The following is a 25396-nucleotide window of genomic DNA, read 5'->3' on the forward strand; positions in this document are numbered from 1 at the left end:
CAAAAAAAAAAAAACAGAGAAGACATGCCCGTACAATCATGCTTTCATTTGTCTCTAAATAGGAAATACAAGATTATAATCAGCATCATTACAAGTTTTGTGGCTTAATATATACTAAAAACCATAAAGTTTCAGCTTTAATTTAAAAAACTACCAGCAGCGGCTTAAATTCATTTTCCTGTGTTTTGACGCCTTCTCTTGATGCGATTTGTGCACCTTCAGCTAGAAATATATTTTGTTGCCTGAAGATAGTATGAGTTATGCAATTTGACTTTCTTTTTTTTTTTACATGCTAATACTATAACCTGAAGAAGATGGTCATAAAGAACTAAAGACCCAATAGGAAGAAAAGAGAAACAGAGAATGAAAGCAGAGAGAAGAAAGAAAGATAGAGAGACGTACTTTCCGGTCATTCCCTTCATGAGCATGTCCATCTTGGGCAAAAAAGGGCAAAATCAAGTTTCCGACAAAAGCTCCAATGTCAAAACCCATTGGTCTATAAAATGCAAATTCTGGATCTATAACCTGAGTTGAATTAGGGGTGTCCATAACAGAGCCAGTGTGGAGATCTCCATGTATCAGGGCTTGTGCTCTTTCACAGAACCTATGGTAAAGGGAGCTTTGATATATTATAAAGGAAAATTTAAAAAACAAAGAGTCTACGCACTACGAAAAGAAACAGTACCGAGGACGAAATATTATTATACATGGATTCCAACCCAGCAACTTCGAGCTTTAATGTATTATCCTCCCGAGCAGCCTCAGCGTCACGATCAAGATAAGGAGAAGTCCAACGGTTAAACTTAGATACTTTGTAGGGGTCCGAGAAAACAACCTGCTCAGTGAGCCTGCATAGCTCCACATTCCCACAAAATTCAGCAACTGCAACAAAAATTAAAGCAAGCACATTTGCTACATTTGATCAAACAAGTTAACCAAGTTCGATCGCATATTTTAGAGGTGCTTAAACGTAAAGATTCTGTGGTGTACCAAGTAATAATATATATAATGATATTTCATTTTTTATTGTAACAATAATTCTATCCTCTCAAATTCTAAATGATTTAGTATATGATATTAAGTTTGAATCTTAATTAATGTGACATTCCTGTAATTTTCTTACAGTATCAATATATAGAATTAAAATGATAAGTAATCAACCAAATGGTTGTGGCTCAATTGGCAGCGCAGACTGAATTTATGGAAAGAGCTCTCGGGTTTGATCCCCACTAAACACACTATTTGAGAGGGATAAAGAGCCTTAACTGTGACTACACTCCAAATCCAGATTAGTCAAGGCTCAATGCTGTCGCGAGTTACCGGATGATTTACAAAAAAAAAAAATGATAAGTAATCAAGTGATTTTTTTTTTCAATTATCACAACTCTTTATAAATTGTAATTACTTAATTGATTATTGTATAAACTAATGCGTATTTATAAGTGTGTATGGTGTGTGCGAAAAAAAAAATTATTGTTTTATAATGAACAACAAACTTCCCAGTTCCCACTCTTATGAGGCAAGTAAATACATGCCGCCAATCCTGGGCAAAGGATCCGTAGTCCTCTCTAGTTGATGGGTAGGGAGTACAGGAAAAAATTAAAACAGAGAGAGACATTTTAGAAGGATAAGATGGTCCACTTCTATATATACGAAACCAAATAAAATGCGTTTTGTGGTGAAAATTGAAAACTTTTTTCAGGGCGCCAGTGAAAAAAGCAAAGTCCAAGTCAAAATCAACACTGAAGCCACTTTTTTTCAATTTTAAAACATAAATGGATTTGAAAATCAGCCACTATGGTGAGTGGTAAAACACCTTTTTGTGGGATGGGGTTTGAGTCCCAAATTTATCTCGGTGCATAATTTAGAAAATTTGATCATTTTATTCAATATCTCAGTAATCTTTAATGTATGAATATTAAAATAAATAAATGTATAAAACTAGTAACACTGGACCAAAAAATTTTTTTATACAAATTATAAAAGTTAATGTAATATAAGATTATTGATTGGATAAAAAATTCTACATACATGATCTACATTGTTAGTTCATTTCATTCTTATGTGTTGTTAATTTCTTCATTCGATCCATACTTGTTATTCCATAAAAATTTATACGCAATTGTCTATATGAAGAATTCCGTGTGGCTCTAAAATTAATCGTTTAAGAGAAAGTAAAAAATGAATCTCATGATATACTAATAAAAATACTTGTATTTTTGTAAGCATGAAAATTCATCGTTATTGGCTGAGCCTAATATTTTGGCCATATTTAACATCATGAACCAAAGGGACTACCCTGCTTCTATTATATCCATATCTTATTAATTCTTTATCATGAATATGACCCTTTCGTTGACCTCAAACTCTCCATATAAACCATGGAGTCTCAACAATTCTTGTACCAAAATACCAACCAAAAACTAGCTAGCTCTTCTTAATTAATTCCCCATGGCTCTCTTCAAAAAGCATTTCCTCTCATTGCTGCTAACCCTAGCAGCAACACAAACGGTCCATGCAGTCGACTACGTCGTGACCAACACCGCCCCTACAACCGCTGGCGGCGCCCGTTTCAAAAAAGAGATCGGCGCCGGCTACAGCAAGCAAACCCTGGCATCCGCCACAGACTTCATATGGAGAACCTTCCAACAAACCAAGCCAGCTGACAGGAAAAACGTACGGAAAGTCAGCTTGTTCGTCGATGACATGGACGGCGTGGCGTATGCCGTCAACAATGAGATTCATGTAAGTGCAAGATACATAGGCAGTTATTCCGGGGATGTGAAGAGAGAAATCACCGGGGTGCTTTATCATGAGATGACGCATATATGGCAGTGGAACGGCAACGGGCAGGCTCCCGGGGGATTGATCGAAGGGATTGCCGATTTTGTGAGGCTGAAGGCTAACTATGCGCCGAGCCACTGGGTGCAGCCGGGGCAGGGGGATAGGTGGGATCAAGGGTATGACGTAACGGCTTGGTTTTTGGATTATCTTAACAGTTTGAGAAATGGCTTTGTTGCTGAGCTTAACAAAAAGATGAGGACTGGATATAGTGCTAACTATTTTGTTGAGCTTCTGGGGAAGAATGTTGATCAGCTGTGGAGTGATTACAAGGCTAAGTATGGAAAATAAGCAATGCTACTACTTGCTTAAGTATTTGATAATAATATGTTAGTGGCTTTTATTTATTATTAAGGTAACCTACATATATATTAATTAATAATATGTCTAAATGACAGTTAATAAAATTCTAATTCTGCAACTGTGTGGTTTGTTTGGGAATGGCTAGCTACTTGGTTGCTGAACATCATTAATTTATTGGTTTGTGTATTAGTTTAAAAGAATATATATATATATATATATTCATGAACACTTCAATTTAACGGTCAACAAATTTGAACAACAGAACTTTGAATCACATCGCTGCTGCTTGTTATATTAATTAGGGAAAATGACTAATATACCCCAAACATTTAGGGAAAGAGACACAAAACTTACAAACATTTTAAAAAATACATTTAAACTTTAATTTGTTAACGGACTCTATTAATTGTAACAAAAAATTTATTTTCAACTTATAATTACTATTATCTCTCTCTAACAAACAAGTCAATATATTAACTTGTCCATTTTACTCATAAATTATTAATAAAATTATGAACATACCTTTATTTATAAGTGTTTGAATTTTTTTTTTGTACAAATCCAATTTAATTTCTTATTTTACTCAATTTAACCATTTGATTGTTAATTACATTACAAGAGTACAGGTGAGTAAGCAATTGAACTGGGAAATGAAACCGCTGCTCGTATTTTTGCTGTTCCTTGTTCTTGCTCTTCTTGTGCTTGTAAATTGTGGCTTTTGTTGTTGTTGGTTTGGTTTTGGGATGTGAATACTGAAAAGGGCTGAAAGATATTGAGTGGTTGTGGTGGTGGTGAGGGAGTAATGATGATGGGGGTGGTGAGGGATTAATGATGATGGTGGTGGCGTTGAAACGTTGAAGAACAATCCAATGGCTTATAGAGAGAGAATATCGAGATATGTACAAAGATATAGAGATAGAGATAGCTCTTTGACTAATTATAACTCTCTCAGTGTCTCTCTTGTTAGTGACATTATCACCAAAATCATGGTGCTAGCTTTTTCTTACCCCAGCTCTTATTCTGTAAAGAAAATGAGATTTTCACCCTATTTTTATTTTCATAAGGAACACAGCGGGGTCTGCGTGCGGAATTCTATTAAGGGTTTAGGAACGAACAACGGCTGCGATTTTCTTGCTAGGGTTTCTAGTTTAATCGATTGAATTTAGCGTTTTAGATTTGTGACTATTAGAAGAGGGTTTTTAAGTAAATTCACCAATTATTAGTAAGCGAATATACCATAATAATCTTTTAATTGTTTAAATCATTAATAAATTGGGATTTAAATGTCTTTTCTAAAATATTTGGGAGTTTTGTGTCTCTTTTTCTAAATGTTTGGGTGGATTAGTTATTTTTCTTATTAATTTTATAATTTTTTAATTAATAAATTTCCATCCTTCCGTTGAGTTTCCCAAAAAAAAAAAAAGGAAAAAAACCCAAAACAAAATATTTCAGCAAACATGTTTTTTCTACTAACTTTATAACGCTTTTAGTATATACGTCGGCCAGGTGACGAAATGGAGTTATTAATATAGCTGAAAATAAATAGACACCCGACAATTAATAGTGTTAAATTGCGTTGACAGGCATCTGAACAAAAATATTTTGAAGTGTTATATTCGATTCAATGAAGATTTTTCTACTTCTTTCACTCAAAGGAATATATAAGTTTAGATATGTACATAAATTGCATATCCAATATCTTGTCATGTTTATAGATATTATAATACTTTTTTTGGTCTAGATGGTCATCAATGATGTCTAAATTTGACTGGGTTATAATCCCCATTTATGAATCTTGACTTCATTGTTAATTAAAATCCTGCTCAATCCAAAGCACAGATGATTGAATCCACCTCATGATCGTAAGCTAGGTTAGGGTTTAATTAACAAGATTATAGTCCAAGCAAAACATTATACTATTATAGCCCAAAAACATCCTATCCGTGAGGAACTACTTATTTTTTCATTACAGATAAAAGATGATATTACAAATAAAATATGATAATCCAGAAAAATGTGAAGTATATTTGGAGGTGCTAATCGAGATCAATGACAATATGTCATCATGAGGAGCCGATGCTATGAATCATCAATCTTTGGATGAGGATAAAGGTGAACATGTTGATGAAATGATGGACAGTAAAGACACCACAAAAAATAAATTAGCCAGCAATAACATTAGTCAAAAGTTAATGTAGTCAGAGTCACGTGTTTTTACATATAACATTCATTTACTCATTACTTGATAAGAGAAAAACTGTGAAGATATCTTTTCATATTGTCTTTTCTTACTGACAATGAGTTAGCTTAGAAAATAACAGCCAATCACTATTTACTGACAGTGAGTCACTACAAAGTAATAGTAGCCAGTAAGCCTTTTTGCTTTTCATCTCTTTAATTCATCGTTGGCTTTTTGCCGCATGTAAAGTGTAATTTTAAAGTTTTGTCTTTTGTATACAGTGTCATAAATTGTATCGAGTCTTTGGTTGTATATATAGAGCTCTCAAGTCATTAAGAGATAAGGAAGGCGAGCGAGAGAGTGCATTTGTAGAATATACTCGAAAATCAAAAGCAATAAAAAATTATTCTTATTCATAAACACTTGGCAATTCTTTAGATAGCAACTAGCAAGCCCTTATCAAGTAGTAAGTAGTTTAATTTCTTTGGTTTTATTTATTTAGTTTTTGGGTTCAAAAGTCTCGCCTAATTAACGAAAGTATAAATTATATTTAAAACATTCACAAAGGGCGGTTCTTATTATTATTCAAGGGAAAAGAGTTTGGAGGAAAATTTTTTGAAAATTAAGATTTTTGTTTTTGACAAAAATAATAATAACTTAGTAAAAGTTTCAACTAATTTTCTGAAAATTTCTTTTTAAACATGGTCTTTGTTGGCTTGTTTAGTCGTTAATATGTTGAGAAGGCATTTTTTGGCGCGAGCCAGGAGTTTAAAAGTGTTTTTAACTAGTATATTTTCAAAAGCAGTTAAATAAACTTTGAAATGCCAGATTTTGCCAAGGAAGCTTCCGCAGTTTTCAAAAAACGAGTGGATCATATTCATCTATTATGTCTTCAATTCTTTCTATAATTTCTTTACCTCTACTAGAAAATGATAGTGATCTTCTAATTCTTTCTACCACAAGTCCATTGCTTTTTAATATTACTTTGGCTGTTAAAATGTTTTTGATGTCTACTGTTCTAGGTACCAAGATTGGTCCTAAAATGTCTTTCATATTTAGCAAGGGCCAACTTAGGGTTAAGATGTGCATCACGAACTCTCAAATAAGTTTATCAATTATAAACATCATTTGTCAAATTAAGACAAATAAACTTAAAATTCTAAGTTCATTTTAAGCAAAATTCTCACGCTGACTAGTAATTAATGAATAGAAATAAAACAATATTATGTTTACAAAGTAATTAAAATATGTAGAGAGTTTATATTCTGACCAATGGGACAAATAATATGATTTTTTTCATTGGCCCATATAATAATTAATTATTGATCCTTATCACTTTTCATTCAAGTGGTGAACATACAACATTTTCATGTAAGATCAGATACAAACTATGTATTAAATTTATCACTACTCAAAAATATAAAAATAGTAAAAATCTCAATCATACACTATCAAATACTAAGACAAAAAGTTTTTAAATCCTCGGAAGAGCTTAGATTATAAGCTGATTTAAGGATAGGCAGGCCTGCATTCACAACAGTGATGAAAGGTCAAAAGGTAACAACATTTTTATTATTATGTGACATAAAACAAGCCATCATAATGACGACAACCAAAATATTATCGGCAGTGTGAAACCAACTATTTGATGAAACCTTACTATATTAAGCAAACCATTAAAATTCACTAATTTACGCATGGAGCTTCCGAATCGCTGAGACCACTTCAGTGATGGCCTGGAAATTCCGCCTTTCTTTGAGAAGCAACTTTGCCAGTTCGAGAGCTTGCCGCTCACAAGTTGCTCGCTTGCTATCATCCTTAATTGATTCAAAATCCTCAACATGGGCTACACCGACAATCCTCCTATCAATCAAAATGAAAAAAACTTCATGATTATATAGATTCACAGGATTAAACCTAAATATATTTGGCGACTAAGATGATTTTGAGACACAAGCCGCACATCAAAATTTTAAACAATTTGATACTGCATGAACTATTTATGGAAGAAAATAACTGTAGTGATATCAACCTAAGTGCTTGTATGATGTAACTTATATAATAACCATAATACTTATTAAATCTCATCAATTCTTTTCGAGTCTTTTTGTTGTTGTTTGAATGCTTTTTCACTAAAGTTTTTTAAGATTAAATAAGCTATTTTGACTCTACTAATAAAAGTTCAAATTTTGAACTCTTGGGAGCAAATGTTAAAAAGCTTTTTTAAAATGTTATAATGCCCAAAATATCTTTTACTTATTTCACAGTATTATTTCATTCATTTCATAACATAGCCTTAAAAAACTTGCCCACTAAAATAATTTTACAAATTTGAATAAAAACTTTTATTTACAACCAAAGAATTATTAAAAAAAAAAAAAACTCTACTTGTAAAATCTCTACTAACAAAGCTTTGTTTGAAAAGCTATACCAAATGAAATCTAAAATTAACATTCGTGATAGATTCTTTCAAGAGGAAACATGGAGCCATTTAAGCTAAACAAAATTAGAACCCCAATTCATCTGTTTTTCTCTCAGACTGAGTTCCTGATTTTGGGATTTATAATGATTTGACAAGCAAGGCTTTTCAAAGGTCTAATGCATAAATTGATAGATAAAAGAACATCCATCGACATTTTGTTCCCAAAATATAGAACAAATGAAATTGAGCAACGGACAATGTCCCAAATGATAAAGAAGGAAATGGGGTCCCTGTGAGTGTTGGAACTAGGAATAAAGAAAATAAATGAACAAACTAAAAAGACTTAAACTCACCTTATCATTTTGGCAGCACCAAATCCAAGGGTGTCATGGAATAGATCTTTCATAAATTTTTCTTGCACAAGCTGCTGAAGCTCAGGTTTGTTATAAATTTCTGGAAGGTATGCCTCACCAGAACCATCCTTGTGTTGATGCCAAAGTGCAGTGAACTTCTGGTGGAACAGAGTCCAAGTCTCTTCAATTGTCCTCAAAATCCACTCCTTATACTCCTACACATAGACATAAATTTAGGACATGACCCTTAACAAACGAGTAAACAGAAGTTGAACCCTGCAAGAATGTTTAGAACTTATCCATTCCCAGCGATAAGAAACATGAAATGCTAGTTGCTTTAATTCTTGACTAGAAACGAAGGATAGCCCAACCCAGCGCCACACCTCTGTCTACTCCCCAAGTTGACCCCAAAAGAAAAAAAAAAAAAAAGAAGAGAAGACATGCCTGTACAATCATGCTTTCATTTGTCTCTAAAGAGGAAATACAAGATTATAATCAGCATCATTACAAGTTTTGTGGCTTAATATATACTAATAACCATAAAGTTTCAGCTTTAATTTAAAAAACTACCAGCAGAGGCTTAAACTCATTTTCCTGTGTTTTGACGCTCTTGATGCGATTTGTGCACCTTCAGCTAGAAATATATTTTGTCGCCTGAAGATAGTATGAGTTATGCAATTTGACTGTCTTATTTATTCTTTTTTTTTTTTTCGTGCTAATACTATAACCTGAAGAAGATGGTCATAAGGAACCAAAAACCCCCGCCCTGGGGGGGGGGGGGGGGGGGGGGGAAGGGGGGGGTGGTACAAACAGACAGACAGACAGAATCAGACCCAATAGGAAGAAAAGAGAAACAGAGAATGAAAGCAGAGAGAAGAAAGAAAGATACAGAGACATACTTTCCTGTCATTCCCTTCAGCAGCATGTCCATCTTGGGCAAAAAAGGCCAAAATCAAGTTTCCAACAAAAGCTCCAATGTCAAAACCCATTGGTCCATAAAATGCAAATTCTGGATCTATAACCTGAGTTGAATTAGGAGTGACCATAACAGAGCCAGTGTGGAGATCTCCATGTATCAGGGCTTGTGCTCTTTCACAGAACCTATGGTAAGACAGAACCTATGGTAAAGGAAGCTTTGATATATTATAAAGGAAAATTTTAAAAAGAAAGAGTTTCTATGCACTAGGAAACAAAACAGTACTGAGGAAGAAAAAATATTATTACATGGATTTCAACCCAGCAACTTCCAGCTTTAATGTATTATCCTCCCGAACAGCCTCAGCGTCACGATCAAGATAAGGAGAAGTCCAATGGTTAAACTTAGATACTTTGTAGGGGTCCGAGAAAACAACCTGCTCCGTGAGCCTGCATAGCTCCACATTCCCACAAAATTCAGCAACTGCAACAAAAATTAAAGGGAGCACATCAGCTACATTTGTTCAAACAAATTAGAGTAACAGATACAGAACAAGACATATGGAGTACATTTAAAGGAAGTGAGAACGAAAAAATAATTATATCTAAAGGAAAAAATCCAACTCCAAATCCGCTGATGGAACAACCAGATACGTCAACACAGCAATAATCCAAAACACAAAACTGAAATATGTCATGTAATAATTTAAAAATCACATATGACTGCCATTAGATTTTGCGTAATCAACAAACTCCAAATGTGAGAGAAAGTAAAAGATATATATTATTTATATACCTAAATGCCAATCTGAAAATTAAATTGCATTACATAGTCCAAAATCAAGTTGATGTAAACACTCTTACCATTACGTTTGTGCTCTGTGGTGGTACGATATAAAAGAGATGTGTAGAAAAGAGTCTTTGCCATGAATTCTGACATGTGTTCCGCAAGTAATGGATACTTTATTCCAGCAATCAACCCCTTTCTCAGGATAATATGAGGAGGCTCCAGGTACCGCATACCAATCAAAGACATTGTACGGTCAAAATGATAGACTTCGGGAACATGGTCAGGACACAATTTGCCATGCTCTTTCAATGCTAGTGCCTCAAAATACGCTCTTTCCTTTGTCATGGGCCATGATTCACCAATGCAACGTACATACGGAAGAGCCTGCGAACAGAAAAGCCTGTTACAAAATAAGCTTTTGTACTCCATATCTATATGAACATTCTAATAATCAGAGTCTTAAATTCAATTTTCTCATCTTCTTGTTTCTGTATGATAATTTTAAAGAAAAAAAAAAAGAAGAAGAAGGGGGTCAAGCCTAGAGGACCATAACCCGAAATCAATGTCAATAATTGCTGTTAGCAGTAACTAACATATAAAACATCAAAATCAAATCACATCCAATCAATTAAAATGAGCTCTGAAGTGCTTCCACTTCCTACAAAAGCACTGATGCCTTAGTGCTTTTAAAATGAACTATAAAAATAAGCACACCTGCTTGATGACGAAAGAACCAGAAGTGCCGACAACGATGTAGACGAAATTAAGGTTGCCGTCTCCGACTTCTTTGATCGTCAAGTCGTCGAACTTGTTACCAATCTTAGACGACAAAGACGGCGTCGCTTTAATATACTCGAGCAGAGATTTATCGTCGAGTGGTCGAAACTCCGTAAAAGCCATATGTTTGGTCGTGAGATTGGTCGGCGCTGGGGATTAAGCAAGATGAGAGTGAATGGGGCGTGAAGAATAATCGCTTAATAGAGCTCGGGGATTTTAAGGAGTAGCAGAAGAGGCCACTTCTAAAAGAGGCATGAAAGTGGATTGACAGATAAATAGTGGCGTGCAAAATGCCTGTTTGCGTTTGGTCTTTGGTCCCTAGGTTAGTAAAAGGTACGGACTTTTTGAAACTTTGTTGGGTTCATTGAACGTGGACCTTGTTTTATTTACATATTTACATATTTATCTATTTATTACTTTTTTTTCCCGAAAGACTCTTATGATTTAGAATTTTCCTTTAATTAAAGTGAGAATAATTAGCTAGAATTTTCCTTTAATTAAAGTGAGAATAATTAGCTCTGTGTGGAATAGCTAGGGATGGGCATTTAAACTGAAGAAACACATCGAATCTAAAAATTAAGGAAAATTTGATTGGTTTAATTGAATAAATAAAAAACTGAACCAAAAATCGAATAATCATATAAAACTAATATTTTAATTGTTGAAAAAGAAAATCGAACCAAACTTCATAATTTTATTGAAATTTATTCAATTCGGTACAAAATCGAATTGAACCGAACCATTCCTACCCTTAGATTAGCTTATTGACGCAGTGAAGCTTAGTTTTATAATGTGGAAGGAATATTTCCCTTTATTTATGTTTTCACTTAAAATTTGAGAAGTAAAAATAACGTTATTAAAAATTATAAATTAATCTTCCAAATAAAATAATATCAATAGTAATATTTTGGTTATAATATTAACTTATAAAAAAACATGTAATAATCGTTGGTAGCATTATTAAACCATTTGAGTACACGCACTAGTCAATAAATAAAAGAGTAATAATAGAGTTATACTTTTGTACAAATTTATTTTTAAAGTGGCATGATTAAATTAATTGGATTAAGTACCCTTAACTTACATGATTTAATTTATTTTTATTAGTTTATATTTTTATCTAACCAATATATTTATACTATATCAGTTTGTATGAAAGTTTATAAATTTATCATCACTCTAAATAAATTAATAAGATAAAAATAAATAAAAGTAATGTTACATTTACAAAATTAGAATCCTAGATTTATATTCTAATTTATGTGCCAATTACATAATCTTTTATTATAAAATATGATATAGTGAGATAAATAATTAATTAAAAACACAATAGTTTGTACTAAGAGTGCATTTGACGCAGTGTATTGTATTGCATTAGTATTGTATTAATTTTTTTATGATTAATTTAAATTATATTAATATTTTATATTATTATTAATTTTAAATTAATATTATTAAAATTTATTCATATTTAAATATTTATTATTGGTTATAATAAATTATAATGTAAAAATAAAGAATAAAAATATTATATAATATTATATTAAATTAAAATTTTATATTTATTTATTTTATTTTTATAAAAGCAAAAACAAATGCAAAAGCGAAAGAAAAATAAAAAAAGCAAGCGGCAATTGCCGCATTAACTTGGGCCCATTAATGCAGTGATGCCGTAGCTTTTTATCTTCCAAACATGGGTCTGTATAAATTTAATAAAATGAAAATTTTAATATCTCAACCAAACATGCCCTAACGTGATTATAGACATTAGGCAACATTGGTCACTTGGAAGATACACACCGTTTCAACTTGGTATTTATAGTAAATGGATTAAGTATCAGGGGTTATCAATGAAAATATTCACTCCACGTTTGCAGATGAGACAAACGCGCTGAAAGGAGCGTGGGATAAAGTCCCTCAACAAGAAGAGAGAAATAAGTATCCACTCACCTACTTGTCTTATCCTCTTTTGAGGGGAAAAAGTATCTTCCCGCGCACTCAATTATCTCCGAGACCGATATGATATGAGGAGGTCGCTGTCATCATCACTGGTGGTTGGCGCGATTTTCGCTCTCCTCCTACGCGAAATCTCCGCCGTCAAAACCGATGTTTCGAATCTACGCCGTCGATCACCGGACGATGGCACTCGCTCACTCTGCTCTCACCTCATCCGGCCCAACGGCTATCCCTGCACCGAACACACCGTACAGTCTGTTTCTCTCAGTCTCCCATCCTTTGATTGAGCCTTTTAATGAAGTTGATTAATCACCTGTTAGTCGTTGTAGCTCTAATTAAATTTTGGCGAATGTGAGGAAGTTGTCGAGCTAGATTTTTGTTTCAATTTCTTTTCGTCTTTTTTTTTCCTTTTATGAAGTTTCTTAAGTAGCGGAACGAGGTGTTAATTAATCTCTTCCATGCAATTCGCGTAAATTCGTGAGTAATTTATTGATCTATTTTGCAAGACTTCTTTTAATCAATTATTTTAGTTTTTTTAAGAGATTTTAATATTTTATTTTTATTGTTCGATTTAGCTGATTGATGACTGAAAGATTTTTTATTTGTCCCTTTCTTTAGGTTCAAACAAAGGATGGTTACTTACTGGCTCTTCAAAGAGTGTCATCTCGCAATGGGAATCTAAGAGTTCAATGCGGTCCCCCTGTTTTGCTTGTGCATGGACTCTTCATGGTGATCCTTCTTAATTCTTGTTATTCTGACTTTGCTGTTATTACAGAACCTGCCAATTTAGCTCAGGCATCATCTATGTTGAAATGATTTTATAAAAAAGAAATGTATGCACTGAAATCAAATGAAATCAAAATGCTTGAATTCTGGCGGTTAGAGTGTGGTGTATGTTTTCCAGGTTGAGATTTAGATATATGCATTAAGTGACATTTGGTCTCTTTATTTGAATTTTTATTGTTTATGAAGCAGGGAGGTGATGCGTGGTTTTTGGATTCTACGGAAGAGTCATTGGGCTTCATCCTTGCAGATCATGGTTTTGATGTATGGGTTGCAAATGTGCGCGGGACGCATTGGAGTCATGGCCATGTAACTTTATCCGAGAAGAGTAAGGTATATGAAGTTCACGCTTCCTGTCTCGCTTATTATTGTAGATTTTGTGATTAAATCCAGTTATTCATGGTCAGCTTTACCCACTCTTTAGATCCTGTCATTGCATGTTAAAAAACTGGCTGGTTTGAGTTCATATTCTTTGCATTTTGATTGACCAATTTCATGAAATAGACATTGTCATAAAAAAATTCAGAGAGTAAATTAGTTATGAGGACTGCTGTTTGCCTTGGCTACACAAAGGTTGAGCAGTGAAACTAGAGCAAAGGAATTGAAGATTTAAGTGGATTAAAGATCAAAATACACTCCACATAAACATTTTCGGGTACTATTAATGTGAGCATAATGAGCATGATTTTACCTTTCAGGGCTTTTGGGATTGGAGTTGGCAGGATTTGGCTCTGTATGACCTTGCTGAAATGATATGTTTCATAAATTTGAAAACAAGCTCCAAAATTTTCCTTGTTGGACATTCACAGGTTGAAACATTTTATTTGACAATTCACTAGGCATAAGATCCTTGCATCAGTACATACTCGTTTTATTTGCATTCTTTGCAGGGAACCATCGTGTCTTTGGCTGCTCTCACTCAGCCAGACGTAGTGGAAATGGTTGAGGCTGCTGCTCTTTTGAGTCCTATATCATACTTGGATCATATCACTGCTCCACTTGTACGAAGAATGGTTAGCATGCATCTTGATCAGGTAATCTTTCTATAGTGATCTTTATTACTTTGTAGAAATGGGTGCTGGTGACCGAAATGATCATAATTCTTTCTTGCAGATGGTTTTGGCTCTGGGTATACATCAACTGAATTTTAGAAGGTTTAATTATTCTTATTTTTCCCAATTTTTTTGGCTTAAATGTCGTAGAATCTTTGTAGCTTATTGTTATTGACCCTTTGTGAATTTCATCTCCAGTAATGTGTTAATTGACCTCATCGACTCCCTATGCGATGGCCATTTAGATTGCAATGACTTGCTAACTGCCATAACAGGTTTTTTTTTTCTCTCTCCCTTTTCCCCCACCTCTATATCAACCCCACTCTATCCCAACCCCCACTCCCCCTTTTCCTTTTCTAACTTTTCTTTTAGGATTTTGTAGCTATGTTTACATTTTCTTGACGGTAAATTGAAAAACTGGAACCAAAGGTAGAAAAAAGTGTTTGTGAAAGCAATCTTGTAACATGCTATTCTCGAAGTAAAGTAGAAACAAAAGATGGAGGTTGGTGTTGTGCAATGTAAAATGGTTCATATGCATGGGCTTTACGTAAAGGAAGGCATTTTGTTACCTTGCAGGGAAGAATTGTTGCTTCAACAACTCACGAGTGGACTTCTATTTGGAAAATGAACCTCACCCTTCTTCTGCAAAAAACATTCATCATCTGTTCCAGAGTATGCTTTATATACTTTCTTTTCTGAACCTTCTAGTCTATTTACTTCTTACTGCGGTTGCAAATTCCCTTATTTCTCTAGATAATAAGTTTTGTAGTTGGAATCCATTTTATTTTTTCTTTTTATGCTTTTGTATAAAGTATCATTTACTCGCTAGAGGTAGTCCTTGGCCCTCTAAATAACTGTTGTTAGTGCAGGATTTACATTCAGTTATGAAGTAGTTAGAAAGCCAACCCCTTTATCTTTCTTACTTTCAATTGTTAGTCTCTTTTCATAGTTCAAAAGAAATGAAATTTCAGCCGTGGCAAAACTCGTTATGTTTTAGATAGTTAATAATGCATTTTCTTTACATGAATATGATTAGGTATATCTTGTTGAGATGCTGAAAACGCTACCAAAAACCTGTGCTTTGCTTTCCCGTGTTTTGCAGTGATCCGTCAGGGCACTTTTTCCCAGTATGACTATGGGTTTTTCAAAAACCTGAGGCTCTATGGTCAGACGAAACCCCCAGCATTCGATCTTACCCGCATCCCCAAGTCCTTACCATTATGGATGAGTTATGGGGGAAATGATGCTTTAGCAGACGTGATAGATGTACAGCACACTCTCAATGAGTTGCAGTCCACTCCGGAGTTGGTTTATCTTGAGAACTACGGTCATATGGACTTTATTTTGAGCATAAATGGGAAGGAAGATCTTTACAAAAGTTTGATTGGATTTTTCAGGTCTGGGGGAAAGTCTAGCAGCTCTTGATGGGAGTGCTTTTGAATCTGATAAAGTTCAATCCTTAATTATGTGCTTACAGATAATATTTCTGTATATTTATTGTAAATATAAATTTCTCTCTCTTTCTTGTCTTTCTAACATTAGAGGGAAAAAGGATTGCTGAACACATACGCACGACATAGAATTGGGAGATAATGTGTATGTACGTGCGTACGTATGCACCTGTTGACTTTGTCGTCGGGGCAGAAGCTCCTAACGTAAAGGTGTTGTTGTCGTCTTCACTTCGTGAACTATCGTCACTTTCGGTGATGTGATGTGCAACGACGAATTGATTGCGTCATTTATTGGGGGAGCAGAAGGGGTTGGAAAAAGTTATATAGAAACAAACTATAGAATCCAAAAATTATTTTACTTTCAGCTTGATGTTTTTGTCTTTTGCCATCAAGTAGGAGCGGCCTCATCCTTTCTCATTTAGTCATTTTCTTATTTCTTTGGCCTTTTTCTGTTGTTATAATCCAGTACATCTTTAGCCTTCTTCTGGCTGATTTCACATCGTACATAACTAGAACATAAAGAATACGAGAATATACCTTTTAACGTTTGATTGATATTATCGTTTAACATGATCAACGAGTGGATTTTATGGGAAATTAATTCTAATGGCTTGGGCTTTGAGCACGTACTAACACAATATATATTAGGCTGGTGTTACGTTGCGCTTAGCGTAATGTATGTCATACACAGCAATAGTAATGGATTCCACCGTAGAAACCGTTGTTGTGTGTGAATGTACGTTACGCTTAATGTAACGTAGCGGGATCTTATATATTATTGTTCTTTTTTATATGGGTACATAGCTTGTGCCTATTAGTATCATCATTTAATCACCAGCCAGGATGTGGGTTCGCGATTGCCTATAAAATAAGATGCATGTACGCGGAAATTAATACGAAAAAGTAATAATACTGTTTATTTTAGAAAAAAACTAACAAATTCAGATCGTGTTGCTGTTAATGGTGTATCACGTCAATCGCGCGTCTCGTCTGTCATGCATGACGGCACGATTAACATTATTTTATCAATTGTGTCAACACAAAAGTTGAATAAATAATTGAGTAGAATGATTGGAAAAATTGAATTGAATATACGTGTTGGCTTGAGGGTTCTCCCCCATTTTTTGATTTTCCTAATCCACGTTAAAATCTAATCCGGAACTAATGCAATTGTTTAGATGTTTCTCTTGGGTTATCAACACTATAGCCTCTCATATTTACGACACAATTAAAAAAGTGAAAAAAAATTCAAAATTTCGACACACAAGGTCATAATATTTTAAATATTTTACACTTAAGTGTATTGAACTAGATAATTTTACCTATAAAATGACTTATTTTTATGTTTAAATCATATATTCAAATTAATACTCTCTTTTATTAATTGATTAGTTTAGGGCATAGCTAATTTGCGTCGGGGGTTTGGTACCCCAGTCGCTTGTCCTATAGTGAATCAGCCATTGGATATAATCCCACCGCTGAAGAAGTGACACAGAGTGGATTGCATTTAACCGGAGAAGAAGGTAAGGGCCCGGTAACGTAGAGGTGAAAAATAAGTTGTCAAAAGTAGCCATTTAATGGTTGCCACGTGAGTTACGAAGACATGTATTGAAACAAACGCCAAGTGTATGCAAGTAATGGTTCAAAACAATTTGGTGGAAGCGTGCAAGTCTGGGTTGAGGTGTTTGGCGGCAATGGAAAATTGGGGAAAAGTAGTTGGTGGGGGAAAAAAGGGGAAAATTCCCTAATCCTGAGATTTTAAGTAAGAGTTAATTTAATTTTTATGCATGTAGTTGAAATAGTAGGCCACGTCATTCAAGAAATAATAATAATAATAATAATAATAATAATAATAATAATAATTATTATTATTATTATTATTATTATTATTATTATTATTATTATTATTATTATTATTATTATAAATATGACAATAATGATGATGGTGCCAATGATAAATTGTGTAATAATAAAAATTAAAAAATAGTTAATCATCAACCAAGAAATGGAGGCTTTATTGAGATGAATGATAAGTTAAAAGATGAAAAAATGCAAAGAAAAATATCATCGACAGTGTATAGTAACAAGTGTCGGTGACAATCCGTATTGATTGTTGCAAATAATAGAAAATATAACATATTGAGTGTATTAGAGAATAAGGCCCAATTAAAATGTAATAATAAAAAAATTAATGAAATTATATGGCATGTTATTCATTAACAAGTGCAAAATAAAAAACAATAGTTTCAGAATAGGGGAAAAATTGTGTTGTATAAAAGCAATCGTTTAGGTAAGTCCGTTGAAATTGGGTCTTGTAGCTTGAAATAACCTTAGATTCCCACTTGTAAACCAGCAGCTAGGGGTGTTCAGAATCCAATTAGAGGTGGTCAAAGTAGCCCATCCGCAAAAATTCGATCAGTGAAAAAATGGTCAGTGGAATAGTATGATCGGATTGGAGTGAAAATGTAAAATTGCGTATTAGATGAATTGGAAAAGGATTTAAGTTTGTAAATCTGGAAAAATTCGTGAAATCGGGAGAAATAGTATATATTGAATTAAAAAAATAAAACTTATGAATATAGCAATGGTAGTGAGTAGTAAAAAAAAATGTAAAATTTAGATATAGCTAAATTAATACAATATTATATCTTATTCGATAACAATTTAAAAACAAACAAATAAATAAGTAAATATAGGTTCGTAAACATTAAGAAATAAAAAGCAAAACAAAAAGCATAAGCTAAACAAAACATTTTGGCATATAACACCGAAGCTATCCTCGACGGCACGCACAAGGCATAACTATTTCACTTCACCACTTAAAGTAATTAAATTTAATTGCTTACTTTCTTTTGAAACTTCTCGAGTTTCATAATTTTTTGCTGTTACACCGAAACTCTAAAGTTTGAACTTTGAAATTGATAATTTTAGTTACATTTGATGTATTGATCAAAACAAATGAAAATTTATATATCGGTGTGTTATAATTGGAAATTTTGAATGTATTATCGTAGCTTAATATTAATTAATATCTTGTTCAATTTTGATTTTAACTGGTAGTAAAGTTAATTTTACATTAGAAAATTTAATTTAAAAAATAAAATATGAATGAGATATTTGTTTATATAATTACTGCGTAGATTGGATGAAAAAAAAAATTACATCTACAAATCAATTCGGCAAACGATGGATTATGGATTGGGTCTTATTTGCATCCGATCCGTAAAAATATGAATTGGATTTCGATTCAGTTTCAGTAATCAGTGGATTAAAATACATAAGATGGTCTCTGTTTAAAGAAACATGAAAAACTTAGTCTTGTGTATGGTTTTGTCCAAATCACAGATGCTTTGTAGTTTTGAGCAGCATAGTAGCATAATGAAGATTTCTAGCTTCAGATCGTCAAAATTCTTTTCATCAACCAGTCCCAGATGAGGTTAACAATGCCCTGCCTCTCTCAGCTAGCTTCAGGCTCTTACTAAATTGATGTGCACTCTGACAAAATAAATAAGAAGAACACGATCCAAATCTTGTGTTAGTTTCTGTATGCCTTGATGTAATGAATCAAGCACAAGAATACTGCAGTTCAAATGCTGGTTAGTGTTAGCTCCAACAGTTTTCACATTTCAGAATCATACTATTTACCAATGCAAAAATGATAAGCAGAAGGACATGTTTTTCTCAATTACTGAAGTACACATAACAAACTATTTTCAACACAAAATACAATCTTCCATCTAAACAGTATAGGGGGCATTGAATGACTTGAAGTTTCATATAAAGGCTGGATTTTTTTATTTTAGCAAGAAGAGTGTCAAACCTGTGTTCAGGATTGAAGAGATTGAATATCCCTATGATTCACCATTTGTTAACAAATGGGAGAAAAGTGAAGTTTCATATAAAGGCTGGATTTTGTTATTTTAGCAAGAAGAGTGTCAAACCTATGTTCAGGATTGAAGAGATTGAATATCCCTATGGTTCACCATTTGTTAACAAATGGCAGAAAAGCGAAGCCAGCAGACCCAGCACACACCCATTCGAAATTGAAAAATGCAAATCATTGTTCCTTACATCAATATGATAGAATGTTTGGAGCTTAAATCATTAAAAATCAAATGATTACAAACGGAGGATTATTCTAAAAGTATTTTAGAACCAAGAAAATTGCAAACATAGCTAGCAAGTATATAGCTACAAAAAGGTATTCCACTTCAGGTTAATAATGATTGCAGGCGAGAAGTTTTAGGATAAATAGTAAGTTCATTGCAAAGAACCAAAAAAAATGGGGAGCCGAATCTCCAGTCTAGGAAAATATACATGGGAGCATTAAAAAATGACAATAAGAGTTAATATCTAAACTATAACTTACCAATAAACTCTAAAGATCCCTGAAAATGTAGAGCAAGATAAACTGCATACCACTAAAACATATCTACAAGATCCACACTTGATACTAGATGCATATCTAAACCCTCAAAAATCCACAATTCTTATCAAGCCATGCACCCAGAGGAACATTTGAACTATCATCCACACAAGAAAATCAAACCTCTTCCTTCAATTCTCATTCGATTTGAATACAAGTCCATCCACGTTTGTATGACCCAACAAATATCCAAAACAGAAAGAAAATGAAGAAGAAAAAGAAGCATAGACCTTCAACACAATTGGATTAAGAAGAGGACGAGAAATGATGTACAAAATCAATGGTTTCCCCATCCTGTTTCAAATATAACGCAGAGTAATCACAAATTGCTTACTCTTTACTAAAAGGAAACTCTAAAACAGTTCCAAGAAAAAATTGTAGTTCCACTCTTACTTAAAGATATGAATAAAGAATTGAACTCAAACTAGGTTGCTCCTGAAGGTTTTCAACTAAAACTTTCCTCTGACTCAAAGTCATGCGAAAGGATATTCCCTTCCCCTCTGTGAAACTTCAATTTAATGCTTTCAATTAGATCTTCATACTCCAAAGGGTAGTTGCTATACATAATTAGATCAATTAAATATTTGCCAATATCTCACTACTCCAACATCCATATAGGCCCAACAGTGCACAACACTACAACATTTCACTCACTATGCTCATAAACCATCAACAAAACCTCAAAGTAACAGTAGGTTCTTTTATACAAAATGGTTGACCTAGACATCACTGTCATGATTTTTGCCAGTGAACTGCCAAAGGTACCAGAAATTACCTTATTCAATAATGACACATATTCAAACAAACCAGTCACAAGGATAGGAGATGGAGGAAATATGAAACTTGACAGCACTACAACATTTCACCCACTATGTTTAAAAAATCCTGCATTTTCATGCCTATACACTAATTATTAATCTGATGTCTATTGATTCACATATATTTCTCTATCAAAATCTAAATCACCTGATGAAAGTTTCTTTCTATCAGTTGCATAATTATTAACATATCAATTTTCATAACATAATATATTCCCAATTTCTACTTCTTCCTCCCAATTTCTATTTTACAACCAAACCTAACATTCTATGCCTATTTTTACTTGTTCATGCGTACCCAATCAATTACCGTCTACTATTTATACACATGGACTCAAATTAAGAGCCACATATAAATATTCACAGTCAATACATACCTCAATGTCGTATTAAGACTCCTGCAGACAACTGATTGCTACGAAATTGCGAGCAAATATGACCTCCAAATATAACTCTCCACAGAATTCGCTACAGTTTATCTCTGCTCACTTTACTCCAGCACCACTCAAATGGTTGTTTTTTAACCTACATGACAGCAAATGACGACAACTTCTAACCTAACGGCGTAACTTATTCATCAATTAAATCCCCAGTTTGCGCCACAATACCCGTAATCTGCTTTCTACCCACTCACCCTCTAATTCAATAATTTTTTTTCCAAACCCCAACCTAAGAAAACTAACTGGCCCACTAATTCAAGCTTCTAAAAACAGTATGAATATCACTGCACACTTCAGCCGTGGGGAGAAAGACGGTCATTACAATTTCTTTTTTGTTTTACTGGTACTATTCTTCTACCCGGTTACCCATTTTCAAACTGTTAAATCTCAACCATCAAGTGTATTTGCTACCAATTCGCTATAGGACAAAAGACTGGGGTATCAAACCCCTGACGCAAAGTAGCTGGACCCATTAGTTTAATATATAATTAAATCATATATTAACTACATACAATATTTTATGATAAATGTGAATATGAATTTAATCTCTTATTGTTAGATTGTAGTTAATATATATTTTTTCAAATTACTTGTTCAATATACAGTCAATAGTTCCAATATATAATAAAAATATATTAATTTACCAATTACTTATGTGTGTTTTTTCAATTGTTTAATAAGAATGTATCAAAAAGTGGAGTGCTTTTCATTTATTTTTACATCTAAGAGTTTGATGAACAAGTTTAGAAGTTCTTTAACAAGAATTTAGAGTTAAAAAAGCCACTTTATACTTCACACTTATTCAGTAACTTTTTCCACGTCTCAGGTTCAATAACTTTTGAGTTAGGGATAGAATTCAATATTGTTAATTGGTAGAGATATGGAGCGGAATCCAGTGGGCATGTAAACAATTTAACCAATTTTTTTTTATATTATCTTATATTAATTTATTTGGTAAGAATAAAAAATTATTTTATAAATGCTATACTTAACATTCAGGTAGATGTATAGAGTAAATTTTCTTTTTAAAATTTTGATGATGAGTGTATGAATTAATAATTAAAAAAATAACCTACCCTTTGATTTAAGTTTGAAAATTAAAACAAGTCAAAATTTAGGACTTTCTGACTGTTTTTTAATTTTATAATAAAACATAGATTTGCAGTGTAATTAATTTAGAAAGAGACAAAAATATGGAGTATGTTACCACTGTAGTAAGATAGCTGGAAGCATATAATTGATATTTCTCTTGTACATCACTGATGATATCGTATTGTTCCCCTTTTATCGCCTTATCACGTGCATATCTGTTCTTTCACCCAATCTTTTGTCGCATAGTAAAATAACATAAATTCATTCGTATAAACATTTGACTCTATAACCCAAAAATCGTTTAACCCCAAAATTTTAAGCCAACAGATTAGTACTTTTTTTTTTTTTTTTTTGTTAAAGGAAATAGATAAGTACATTAAGATAAAAACATCACGTAATTATAAAGTAGTGCAAAATATGATTATTATGAAGCTTTTCATTTACGACAAGTGCTTTGAGTCAGAACTTCCAATCAATACTCTACACGTGTCCATCATGACTCCACCAATTCTACCTTCTCATTTGCCGTTGCCGTCTTCTCCACTAATTCCTTAACTCTGTGGACTGACTTCGACTTGCTGCTGGTTATAATCTCGACACTTCTCCTTCTTACTTCATCAACGAAAGCCTGAATGTTCGTATCCGACGAGCCACCATCGGCCACAGCTTCCTCCGCCTCCTTCTTCCACTTCAGCGCGTTCTCCTTCAGCTCCGCCTCCTTAGGTCCGGCCGTGGCCTCGAGCAAGCACTTCTCCACTTCATCCCTTGAAATTATCCTGTTCTCTGCCTCTCCACGGCACAATCTTAAACCGGTCTTGAACACATCACACAAATACATGGCATCAGTTACTTGATCACCCCATTGCGGGAAGGTGATCACCGGCACCCCCGATGCCAACGACTCCATGGTTGAGTTCCAGCCGCAGTGAGTCACAAAGCAAGCAACACTAGGGTGAGCCAACACCTTTTCTTGTGGACTCCATTGCACAACTTTGCCCTTATCTCCAACTTTCTCCAAGAACCCATCTGGCAGCTCAACAATTTTAACGCCAGAGTCTTCAGGCGGCGGCTTCATCACCCACAAGAACGAAATCCCCGAGTTCAACAATGCATAGCCAATTTCTTCAACTTGTTCTTGCTTCAAGTAGACAACCGTGCCGAAAGAGATGTACACAACGGATGATGGTGGCTTTTTGTCGAGCCAGTCTATGCATTCATCGGGTTTCATGCAGTCATCGCGGACGGTTAAGGTTGGAGCTTTAGGGTTTTTGAACAGAGGGCCGACGGGTTTAATAGGGCAGATTTTTGCCATGTAATCGATAATCTCTTTCTCAAGCTCATAGAAAGTGTCCAACAATATGCAAAACGGCTTGCCAAGATTTTCGTACTGCCCCAAAATAGCTCTTCTCAAGAAAGGATAAGGAGTTGACGGATGCAAGAAGCTAGGCACTTCATCATGCTTCAGTAGTGGCATGCACGGCAACTGAACATCAATTTCGGGTTCCTTTTCACTAGGAAATGGAACCAAACCGTGGAAGTAATGGTAATAAGCAGCAAAACAAGCACAAGATTGAACCCAAAGCATAGCAGACGGAAGCCCTAGGGATTCAGCAACATCAGAAACCCAAGGGATAAATGGGTTATTGATCAGGCAAGAAACGGGGCGATATTCTTCAGCGCTTTTCCTGATTATTTTTGGAATCACTTGTTTGCCAATAAGCTCAAGTTGAGCCATGTATTGGTCAAGATCTCCGCGTCTTGGATCGTCTTCGTCCCATCCATCCTCGAAGAATTCGAAGCGAATGAAGCCGTCGCCAACTGGAGTAGGCTCGTAGGTGAAGTTACCCGCTTTTCTCATTTGTTTGCCAAAGCTTTCAGGTGTGGTCAAGGTGAGAAAGAAACCCTTTGAAGCAAGGAGTCTGCCGAGCCTCAGAAGCGGGTTTACGTGGCCATGGCCGGGGAATGAAACTAGTAAGACGTGAACAAGGGATTCAGTTCCCATTATTCTCGAATAATTTGTTCTAAAATTGGCTAGCTAGCAATTTAAATGACAGATGGGCTTGGCGAGCTACCTCGACTGTGCGTTTGTGTGCGTGACTCTGTGTCTAACTGTCTATATATAAGTCCCGGGAACATTTAAAGTGAGAATACACGATAAATATAAATTTTAATACATGAGAGACTTTTTATTTTTATCTATCAATATATTAAATTTTATATTTTTATTTATTAATAGTTTATTCACTTTATTAAAATAAATATTTTTTCAATATATATATATCTTTATCTTATTAAAATAAATGATAAATAAATAAAATATTTGTTATGGTATAGGGTGTTTTATTTTATAATATTTTATTTTATTATATTAAAAAATTACGTAATAATCACTATATATATGCGCGCACGTGATTGATAGTTTGGTAATGGTAAATGCGTGGCAAGTCAAATTGAATGAGGAAATGAAACGTAGCTAGCGTAGAACTAATCGCAAACAGCTTCGAGGGATTGGTGAGCCATGTTTAATTATGAGGGCGTCTAGAATTGCGGTCTGACTCAGCTTTGATGGTACCGTCCGAAGTGATTTATTACCACTGCTTGCGTATCTCCCTCAATCATTGATGCTATTTATTTATTTACCATGCGAGCTTGACGTAGTGCGTGACATCACACACAGTCTGCATGCGACGGCTCGCACCGACTCTATCAATAATCACTTCACTTTTTTATTATTATTATCTTCGTCTTCTTCCTTTTTTTTTTTTGTTTTTTCATGTTAGCAAATTAAATTTCTCGCA

General features: G+C 34.0%; 4 protein-coding genes and 1 pseudogene across 5 annotated transcripts; 2 read left to right on the forward strand and 3 right to left on the reverse strand.

The window, feature by feature from the left end:
- The window catches only part of LOC18034277, a 5499-nt pseudogene extending 3260 nt beyond the window's left edge, over positions 1 to 2239 (reverse strand).
- A 164-nt stretch (positions 2240 to 2403) lies between these two features.
- Positions 2404 to 3132, forward strand: LOC18034697. The gene has a single exon (XM_006422850.2). The coding sequence runs from the start codon at positions 2452 to 2454 to the stop codon at positions 3130 to 3132; it is 681 nt and encodes a 226-aa protein (XP_006422913.1). The 5' UTR covers positions 2404 to 2451.
- A 3460-nt stretch (positions 3133 to 6592) lies between these two features.
- Positions 6593 to 10893, reverse strand: LOC18034007 (methylthioribose kinase). Its single transcript, XM_006422853.2, has 6 exons — positions 10518 to 10893; positions 9878 to 10187; positions 9323 to 9497; positions 8998 to 9199; positions 8099 to 8313; positions 6593 to 7186 (listed from the first exon to the last, which is right to left on the reverse strand). The coding sequence occupies exons 1-6, from the start codon at positions 10701 to 10703 to the stop codon at positions 7015 to 7017; spliced, it is 1260 nt and encodes a 419-aa protein (XP_006422916.1). The 5' UTR covers positions 10704 to 10893; the 3' UTR covers positions 6593 to 7014.
- Positions 10894 to 12533: 1640 nt separating this feature from the next.
- On the forward strand, positions 12534 to 16190 carry LOC18035334 (triacylglycerol lipase 1). 2 transcript variants are annotated; one of them, XM_006422856.2, is made up of 9 exons: positions 12534 to 12784; positions 13155 to 13265; positions 13509 to 13652; positions 14018 to 14128; positions 14210 to 14353; positions 14433 to 14473; positions 14570 to 14646; positions 14948 to 15043; positions 15474 to 16190. In XM_006422856.2, the coding sequence occupies exons 1-9, from the start codon at positions 12605 to 12607 to the stop codon at positions 15794 to 15796; spliced, it is 1227 nt and encodes a 408-aa protein (XP_006422919.1). In that variant the 5' UTR covers positions 12534 to 12604; the 3' UTR covers positions 15797 to 16190. The 2 variants fall into 2 exon arrangements, with proteins under 2 accessions (XP_006422919.1, XP_006422918.1); XM_006422855.2 differs by having other exon boundaries at positions 13512 to 13652.
- Positions 16191 to 22898: 6708 nt separating this feature from the next.
- Positions 22899 to 24729, reverse strand: LOC18035399 (limonoid UDP-glucosyltransferase). The gene has a single exon (XM_006422859.2). It carries the CDS (start codon positions 24598 to 24600, stop codon positions 23092 to 23094), a length of 1509 nt encoding a protein of 502 aa, XP_006422922.1. The 5' UTR covers positions 24601 to 24729; the 3' UTR covers positions 22899 to 23091.
- Between the last annotated feature and the right edge of the window lie 667 nt (positions 24730 to 25396).

Source organism: Citrus clementina, unplaced genomic scaffold, assembly GCF_000493195.1.
Source record: "Citrus clementina cultivar Clemenules unplaced genomic scaffold, Citrus_clementina_v1.0 scaffold_8, whole genome shotgun sequence".
Classification (NCBI taxonomy): domain Eukaryota; kingdom Viridiplantae; phylum Streptophyta; class Magnoliopsida; order Sapindales; family Rutaceae; genus Citrus; species Citrus x clementina.